Genomic DNA, 10,186 nt, shown 5'->3' with positions numbered 1-10,186 from the left:
GTGTACTACATTTGGCGTAATAGGAACATGGCTTTTTGGGACAAGATGATCATGTCAATAAGTAAAGCTGTTCAGGAGATTAAGTACATTGTAAAGAATAGAGTAGTTCAGCTTATGAGTGCCAAGATGAAAGAGAGTGATAAAGAATGGATTGCTTCTCTGTAATATGCTGGGCATGTCCAGTTTGAAGGGTTCTAGGCTTGTCTAGTTACCCTTGTGTTTGTATGGTTGAAGTTTGTCATTGCTAATATCACTTAATTACCAAAAAAAAAATGTAGCATTTAATTTGAAATAGCCATTTTTCGAAATTGTTGCATTTAATTTGATACGGAGGAAGTAAATGAAAATCAGCGACTGCCTTGAAGAGATCAGAGTGACACGGGTGTGTCAAAAGTGACACGGACATGTTGCCGTATAATCGTCAGATTCCCCAACTCATCTTCGAACAACTATAACTTTTGATACGTGGATCCGTTTGGAGCATATAATATATCGTTAGAAAGATCTTCAAGTCTATTTTCCAACCAAATTATAACCACCCCATTTCCATATGAGATCAGAGTGACCCAGCGGTCAGATATGTTTCTGACACCTCTAATTATTCTTATTAAAAAAATTGAATGATAGTACCAAAAAGTAACAAATAGAGGGGCACATTAGTCGTGAAAGTTTAATGCACGGTTTGGATTTAGGCATAATCCAATCCGATATGAACATAATTTGGATTTTAATTTTCTAGTTCAAATCCAAACCAGAATTTGAGTCCAAAAACCAATCCAATTAGAATTTTCAAATACTAGATTAGGTACTATCAGAATTATCCAAGTTTTTTCAACTCCATTTTTCGCGTAATTAAATTTGGCGCGAGCATCAAAATGATGTGTTTGACAACAAAATTATTTCATACAATGCCATAAAAAACATCAATAAACTAATAACAAGTAATAATTCATTATAATCTCTTAATTCATTACAACAAAAGGTCCAACCACATCATAACATCATGTTCAACAATATAGTTGGTTCAATATACAACAAATTAGGCTTTTACACTTTAGGGGAAGTGAAGGGGTGTCGGACCATTTTAAGTTTTTTTTTTAGATTATCATTTAAGCCCAATCATAAATATACAAGGTAAGGCTATTTACTTTCGATTATTTTAGATTTTTGAATCCAATCACCTTCAATCCAATCCAATCCAATCCAATCCAATCCAATCCAATCCAATTCAAAAATCCTATTTTTTCAAAAAAAATCAATTCATATCAATCCAAACATAATTCGAATCCAATTCAAATTATTAGTTCAATTTGCATTGAATTTTGCTTTTTTATCAAAATAACTCACACCTTTAGGCACTATATAAGATATACCAATGAAAATTCATAATTGAACAGCCATCGTCCCCAAGACTGGTCCACCTATCTTTTTAAAATTATATATAAAGTATAAACCATAAAACTTGTTAAAAAAAGCATATTGTAGTAGATAGAGAACATTTGAGATTTTCTATAAATAGGTACACTTGTTGAGAGACAACAACATTGTAAACGAGTAAACAAGAGAGAGAAACTAAAGAGATGGAAAACGGTGGAGCCAAAACTAATGGGGTTGCCAAAAATTGGAGGTTCAATGGAAAAGAGGGTGGTATCAACAACGGCAACGGCAGTATGGCATCTCATAATAAGAATAATAACAATAACACTACTAGTAAAAGTAGAGGGGTAACGGTGAGAGAAGCTAGAAATATGATTATGGAGAATTTAAACCCTGATGATGAGAGGCCAATGCTTGCTCTTGCTCATGGTGACCCTTCTATTTTCCCCTGTTTTCGCACTTGCCCCAACGCTGAGCGCGCCGTCGTGGACGCGCTCTGTTCGGGCAACTTTAACTCCTACGGCACCGCCGTCGGCATCCTTCCGGCTAGAAAGTATGTTCATCTCATCTTCTATTTCATTCTTTTATTTGTAGTGTATATTCATGTCACAATAAAAATAAAGATACTATATTTTATTTTTGCTGTGTATGGGATGAGTTTTATACTTCACATGACATTCAAATAGATAGATAAATTTTATAAGGATATTCTATAAGGTGAATTTCAATGGTAGATGAGGTAAAATTTACCGTCAATTATAGTTATGGTAAGTATATTATATTAGAGCCCTAAACTAATAAGAAAACGAGTAATTCTAATATAATATACTTATCATAACTCTAATACCTTTAATACCGTCCTTATCGTTTATATACACCCATCTTATTTAATAAATTGATATATTTAAAGATTTATGTAGAGTTAAAGGATAATATCTTAACTTTTATCTTGTAATCAATTGCTTCTTAGGTAAATTAAATGGAGGATGATATGTATCATGTCTACTTTAAAAGTAAAAAAAAAAGACTTTCAAATAAAAAAGGTTATATACATATATATATAGTTTATAACGCAAGACATTGAGGTGTGACAAAAGAAAAAAACAGGTGCATATTGCACATCGTGATTTCGGATGTGAATTTAAGCGTTGGCCTTTTTCTTCTTCTGTTTCTGCGTGTTTTGTAATTCGGAACAACTCAAATTTACATTCAGTTCAGGCAAGTGGGAAGATTTTGTCAAGAACCACCTATCATTACGTTTATTTTAAGGAAATCAGTTTTTTTAAATCTTTCCCTTCCCTTTTGAAATTGTCTATCAACACGTTGAGTTTTGAGTAGATGAGGTGTATGAAGAAGGAAAACCTTCCCAGCCCATTTCCCCACCCAAAAGTTGAATGAGGTGTGTTGACTTGCAAGTTTTTTTTTACTTCGTATCTTTTTTTTTTCAAAAGTGTGAAAAAGCGTATTTCTGTACAATATGTAAAACAGTTTTTTTTTTTTTTTTTCTGCCCACCCCTAGATACTTGCACTGTATCTTTTCCGTGTCAAACTTTACAATTTTGGACGGGAAAATAATCTAAATGTAGAGGACAAAATATTCATATGTGATCTTATAGATTTGGATAAGACCTACTTTCAAAATTAGCAATATTTTTGTTACTAAAAATTATATAATGATATCAATAGTCAATTGTATCTTTGGCAAATCGTAAAATAATACAATTAAAGCGGGTGAAAAAAAATTGAATATGATACATTAAACCTAGGTCTAAACACATTAACTTCCTTTAGACAATTGGATGCTCTTGGCAAGACTTCAAGTCTTCAACAACATGAACTTCCTTTACAGTGTTTTAGAATGTTTTTGTTTATTTTTTGCTTTTTATTCCCTCTGTTTGACAATATAAGGCATTTTAGTTAAAAGTAATTGTTTCAAAAATATAAGGCATTTTAAATTACCAATGAAAAATTAAATGCAACTTTTTTTTTGAGGGGAAAACTAAATGCAACTTTAAACTGTCATGATAGGATTATAGGTTATTTTCTATTATCAAAACAAAATTTAATGTTATTTTTTTTTTTACCTATGCAAATCTAAGTAAAACTAATTAAATTCTTAATATGCGTAAAAGTGGTTTGCATGTCTTATAATTTGAAACAGAAGGAGTAATACCTTAATAACAACTTAACCATAGACTACACATGCTTTTTATTAGGTAGTTTTTATTTATTCCTCATTCTTTCATAAATCATAACCAATATATATCTATATTCCTCGTAATATTTTGTTGGCTTTTTAAATATAAATGCTGCCAACCCAAACCTCGCAATTGTGCTAGTTTGAGCACAACACTCATGAGTCAAGGACAATAAGATGAGTTAGTAGTAGACGATCATGCAAGGCTATATAGAAGAGGCGGCACATAAAGGCCTACTTTTCTTAACAAATAAAATACAATGGTCCAGTATTATGTGTGATTCTAAATTGATATTAGTGCTTTTTCTCGTTCTTAATTAGTTGTAATATCTGCCTTTTGAAAGTCACACTTTGCACACTTTTATTGATTTATTAGTATGTGAGATCTTGCTAAATTTATGTCAATGTATACGTTTATACTGTTAATTTTTAGTCATGTTTAGTCATAAGTTATTAGGATTTCCTTAACATAATATGAATAGACATTGTAACTAATAACACCTAGAATAATAGATGCAGTAGGTGACGAGACATGTTCTACACATATGAAGTATATCATAACCAATATATAGATATTTGTGGACAGAAGTGTTTCCTTTGTCACATGTTTGTAAAACTGGTAGATGAAGTAATTTGCACGGTTAAAATTACATGAAAGAATGTCGCCATGTTTATGCTACTGAGGGACCATTTCGTCCTGGTCCCTTCTAATTTCATGATGCAAATTGTAATAAATCCAATAACTATCTGCTACAGATTGTATATAATAAAGTTTTGCATTATCTGTTGTTTGTTTTAAAGGGTTTGCATTATCTGTTGTTATTTACTATACCTTAATGTAGTGGTAGTCACTATTCAGTATAAAAAAAAAGAAAAAGAAAAGAGGGAGTATCTCTTAACGATATACTACATATTGTACATAATAAAGTCTTGCATTCATATCTTGTCATTATATACTAACTTGATGTAGTAGACTAGTAGTAGTTACTACTCAGTAAGTGTCTAATGTGTTGCTTGTTGATAAAAAGGGCTATAGCAGAATACCTTTCTCGTGATCTCCCCTATGAAGTTTCACCGGATGATGTAGTCCTTACAGTTGGTTGTTCACAAGCTATTGATGTTGCACTCTCTGCGCTTGCTTCTCCGGGTGCTAATATTTTGCTACCAAGACCCGGTTACCCGTATTACGATGTCTTTTCAGCTCATATCGGACTTGAGACACGCCACTTTGATCTTCTTCCAGAAAGCGGGTGGGAAATCGATCTCGAGGCCATTGAAGCTCTTGCTGATGCCAATACTGTGGCTATGGTTATTGTAAACCCTGGAAACCCTTGTGGTAACGTTTTTACGTATAACCATCTGCAAAAGGTATAATGCATAGAGTAAGACAGTAATATTTATGAGCGCACAATTTTAATTTCATACATAGCATTCACACAAAGTAGTGATTATTGATTTTATTGCTCATGATCCATAATTCCATATATATATTTATGCATATATAGGTGGCAGAAGTTGCCAAAAAGCTTGGGATTCTGGTGATCAGTGATGAAGTTTACGGACACCTGACCTTCGGAAGCAACCCATTTGTACCAATGGGTGTGTTTGGAAATATTGTTCCAGTTATCACTCTCGGGTCTTTATCCAAAAGATGGATAGTTCCTGGTTGGCGCCTTGGTTGGCTTGTCACAAATGATACTCATGGCATCTTGCAAAAATACGGGGTAAACAAACCTTTTTTACCTGATGAAATTAGGTCTCACATCATCAAAATTATCACTCATCATCTAATCTAACTATTTATTATCAAAATAGAGTTTGATCTCCAATAATACAACAGTTGGATCATATCTACAATAATGGCAATAACTATTGTAGATCGAATATGTACGTGCTCTTTTATGTAGATGAAGTAAAACTTAAATATGCTTAAAATGATTGTGGTTTTGGTTGTATTAGGTCATGGAGAGCATTAAGCGCATTGTAAGCATCTCTGCAGACCCTGCTACCTTTATTCAGGTTAGTCCCACTCCCATTGTTCATCAAATTATGTACGCTAGTTGATAACTTGATATCCAATGATAAATACACATACATAGGAGTAACATACTTACAACAACGATATATTGGTATAATATTTTAATCTAGCAAGTAACAAGTTATAAAAAAAAAACATTTGTTGAGTGAATGAATCCTTACAGTAATTATATATGGAGGGAGACTTTGTCATAGTGGAGTAAGTTTTACTAGGATTAATTGGTAGCATTTCCCGCAAATTTTCAGGGAGCGGTTCCTCAAATTCTTGAAAAAACAAGCAAGGAATTCTTTGCAAAAGTCATCAACATTTTAAGGCTTGACGCAGACATTTGCTACGAGAAACTTAAGGAGATTTCTTGCTTCATTTGCCCAAACAAACCAGAAGGTTCCATGTTCGTTATGGTAAGGAATTTTATTCTTTAAATCAATTTTTCTTCAAATTGTTAGGAAGTATACAACATGTAATATTTATGTATCATCATATATATATATATATATATATATATATATATATATATATATAAGTTTCCTATCACAACTTTTAGATTATGTTTGATTTAACTTATTTGTATTTATCTTATATGAACTTATTTTATTTTATCTGAACTTATTTTTATCGATATAAATCAAACTAAATAAAACATAACATAACCTTATTATAATTATTTTGTGAGAACATATGAGATTGTAGAAAAAAAACACTTGCCTTTGCTATCTCTAATACACTAATTTGATAATTAGAAGATGTTGAATTTTTTTAGTTTTTACCCTATTACTTCCTCCGTGTTTTATACTTTGTACCTTTTTTTTTTGCACAAGGACAAAAGTGAGGAGAAAGAGTGAAATGAACCACATATGTTAGAAGAGAGAAAGAGATAATATATTGCCAAAAATAAAAATGATGCAAGTAATAAAAAATTGTCAAAAATAGAAAACAATGCAAGTAATGAAGGACTGAGGAAGTATATTAGTGAGAATTTATAGTCAAAAATTGTAGTCAAGATTTACTATTAATTAAAGAAGTTTTGGCATTTATTTTAAGACTTCGAAATACTCTTTTTCTTTATCAATGTATCGTTATTTTAACTACTAAGTTTTTTCTAAAGACAAACTGGTACATTATTATGCTGTACAGTTTTAGTTGTGTTATTACCGTCAACAGAAAAAAGAAAAAGATAAAACTAATGCGTTATGCATTGGCATGTTGCAGGCCAAACTCGATTTGTCTCAACTAGATGGAATTATTGACGACATTGATTTTTGCATTAAGCTTGCTAAAGAAGAGAAGATGATCATTTTACCAGGTGAGCAACTTTCTCAATATATTCCATTTGTTTGGAACTAATTAGTGTGTTGATGATAGCAATCTATTTTGCTCCATGCATATATTATTCTTTTATACACCAAGCTATGTTTGGCGTAGTGGTATGAAAAGATCTTTCCAATCTCAAGGTTGGGTGTTCAATCTATACTAAGTACACTTTGGGAGAAGGTTTTCCCTTACCATCCCAACTCTCAAAATCTCTGCTCGCAAACCCAAGCTAGATCAAGCTGCGAGAGGTTGCGGTCTGGCAGGACCCTTCTTCTTACCATACGATCTCTTTGGGGACTCAAAAAAAATCTTTTATACGACTTCACTGTATCAGTATCGCTACTTGATAATCACGACTTTGCAACATATTTTAAAAAATTACGAGTGGAAAAATACTTAATATACAAGCAAAGAAGGCTTAGTTTGAGGGAGAAGTGATAACTCTATGGAGTATGACCTCGAATTCCATGGACATTGTCTAGGGTTTAAATTCTCATCCCTATAATATTTTGGGGATTAATGTTGTGGTGGCAGTGGGCCTTGAGGTGTCTTTTAGGTTGTTTAACCTTGTTCATCATATAGCTCTCTACTCGACTATCACGACTTGGCGACATATTTGAAAAATTATGAGTGAAAAAGGACTTAAATAACAAGCCTTGAACCTAAAATCTTTTGTCGTTGCATATGTGATGTTTCAACGGTCAATATAAAGGGATGGTTACTACAATAAATCAAAATTTTATGCGTTTCTTTTTACTTGTAATAGTTTAATTTTAACACTATCCAAGGACATTACTTAGTTTATTTTTGGTGATTGTTAAGGAAAAACATATTTATGTCGGATCTTTTAAATTCATATCAATATATATTTTTCGAATATCAAAATTTTATAATTTTTAATTATTCATAAAATAACCACCTTATGTAACTTAATTTTTTTAAAAATACTTTCCCATTGAAAGATTTTGTCCAGGAAATTATTCTTAAAGAAGAGTTCAAATATTAAATATATTTAAGTAAATAAACGTAGAGCTAATGTAATTTTCCTTCATAAAATCTGTCAATTGGTAGATATTTAATAGATTTAAGTCATATAATGTGGTTATTTTAAAAAATGAACATGTATAAAATGGTTTTTTTTTTTTTGAAAAAGTTGATTTCAAAAAGTGGTTAAAGTATAAAGCTCCTAAATTTAACATAAGATGGAAATAGTATAATAAAACTCTCACTTATGAAATTATTTATTCTCTTTAAATTTTTATGTATTTGTGTTTTTATTATGAGATGATGTTAATTTTTGTCATGAGCGGGAGTGCATTTGTCAAAATAGATCATAAAGATATAATCGAGATTTATAAGATGATAGAAAAAGTTGATGAAAAGAGAAATGACATATTTGTTTAACGGTTATTTCACCAAATACCCCCGACAAATCAAGAAATTCACCATATACCCTCAATGTTTCAGAAATGCACAGTATACCCTTGAGTTTTCGAAAACGTGCACCAGATACCCTTTTGCCTAACTGTCGTTAACCCATAGTTAGCTTTATTTACAATTTTGCCATCATTAACCCTAATCCTAATTAAACCTAACCTAATCTAACCCTAATCCTACCCCTAAACCCTCCCCCTTACCCTAACCCTACCCCTTGGCAGCCCCCACCCCCACCCCCTCCCCTCCACCACCCCAGCCTCTACCCCTCCCTGCTCTCCCCCACCGTCGATGTTTGGCCGGCCACCCCCTCCCCTCTCTGCGCGTCTGTTTGTTCGCCACCCCTCACCCTCCCTTTCGAACACAAAACCCCCACCACTCCCCCTCCCTTCCCCCTGCCGCACCCCTCCCCTCCCTCTGCCGCAATCCCTCCTCTGCCGCAACCCCCACCCTCTGCCGCAACCCCCACCCCCTCCCCTCTCTGTTTCGTCGCGCAACTCCCACCCCTCCCTCTCCTCGCCGCAACCCCACCCTCTCCCCTCTCTGTTTTCATTGCGCAAATCCCCTGTTTGTTTTGTCGCGGAAACCCCTCCCCCTGCTCGAAATCACCATGCATCACGCACTTCTGCTCGCCGGAGCTGCGCGTCGCACTCGCTTTCTCTCTCCTCTGTTCGTGGTTGAAATCTGATTAGGGTCGTACGCGCAGGGGGTGGTCGATGATGCGTCGGTGGGGGTGGGGGAGGCCGGCAAAAGTAGCCGCGGTGGGGGTGGGGGAGGCCGGCACACACATCGGCGGTGGGGGAGGGGAGGGAGTGCGGCTGGGGTGGGGGTTGGGCTTGGGGGTGGAGGGGTGGTGGGCTGGGTAGGTTAGGGTTTGGGGTGAGGGTTTAGGTTTAAGGGTTAGATTAGGGTTAGATTAGGGTTAGGGTTAGATTAGAATTAGGGTTTATGATTAATAATGGCAAAATCGTAAATAAAGCTAACGGAGAAATAACGGACCTTAAAAAAGGGTATTTGGTGTGCAAAAATGAAATGTCAGGAGTATATGGTGAATTGTTGAAACATTGAGGGTATATTATGAATTTCTTGATTTGTCGGAGGTATTTGGTGAAATAACCGTTTTTTTAAATAATGAATGATCATGCTCTTAAATTGGGTGGATCTTGTTTACATATACATACGTACCAAATACATGTTTTTTATTACCCCAAGTAATTTCTTTGATTTATTACATTGAATAGGTGTGACTGTCGGGGCAAAGAATTGGTTGCGCATCACTTTTGCGTTGGAGCCAACAACTCTTGAAGATGGTCTTGAAAGATTAAAAGCATTTTGTCAAAGACATGCGACTACAAAGCCAAACTTCTTTTAGAAATTTCTTGTAAAAACTATGGGTGGCAATTCATAACTTCAATTTTTTTTTTTGGGAATTTCCCTTTGCGCCTCGATTAATATTGTTTGACCAGTCATTCTACGTATCAAATTCAAATGTGGTCCTTTGTTCTTATTTTTCTTGCAAATTAAATAGTTAAAAAGTGTTCTCATATTGTATGAGTTGAGGGACAATATGTTGACATGGTTGAAATTGTAGAGCAACTTTTTATAAATTTTTACTCCATTCATTTTGTATCGTGATTTTGATTTTGTCATCAATCAATTTTCTTACTACTTTTCAAACCTCCAGTAATCTTGCACAACTGCAACAAATTATTTCAGGTACCAAATATTTGACCTGACCAAAGAAAAACCCTCTCTAGTCATTTAGGCTATATTTAGTTTACTTTATTTTTGCTTATTTCATTTCAGATCAGATAGATCAAATCAGATTA

The 10,186-nt window shown here is 34.0% G+C and overlaps 1 protein-coding gene across 1 annotated transcript; it reads left to right on the top strand.

Annotated features, from left to right (window-relative positions):
* The first annotated feature begins 1,485 nt into the window (after positions 1–1,485).
* Positions 1,486–9,984, top strand: LOC104893267 (probable aminotransferase TAT2). The gene is made up of 7 exons (XM_048644768.2): positions 1,486–1,930; positions 4,603–4,942; positions 5,080–5,298; positions 5,534–5,593; positions 5,858–6,013; positions 6,822–6,915; positions 9,599–9,984. The coding sequence occupies exons 1-7, from the start codon at positions 1,581–1,583 to the stop codon at positions 9,727–9,729; spliced, it is 1,350 nt and encodes a 449-aa protein (XP_048500725.1). The 5' UTR covers positions 1,486–1,580; the 3' UTR covers positions 9,730–9,984.
* Positions 9,985–10,186: the final 202 nt, after the last annotated feature.

The sequence above is a fragment of the Beta vulgaris genome, chromosome 5 (assembly GCF_026745355.1).
Source record: "Beta vulgaris subsp. vulgaris cultivar EL10 chromosome 5, EL10.2, whole genome shotgun sequence".
In the NCBI taxonomy this organism is placed as follows: Eukaryota; Viridiplantae; Streptophyta; class Magnoliopsida; order Caryophyllales; family Amaranthaceae; genus Beta; species Beta vulgaris.
The sequence above is the reverse complement of the archived record's forward strand: the minus strand, read 5'-3'. Positions and strand labels throughout refer to the sequence as shown.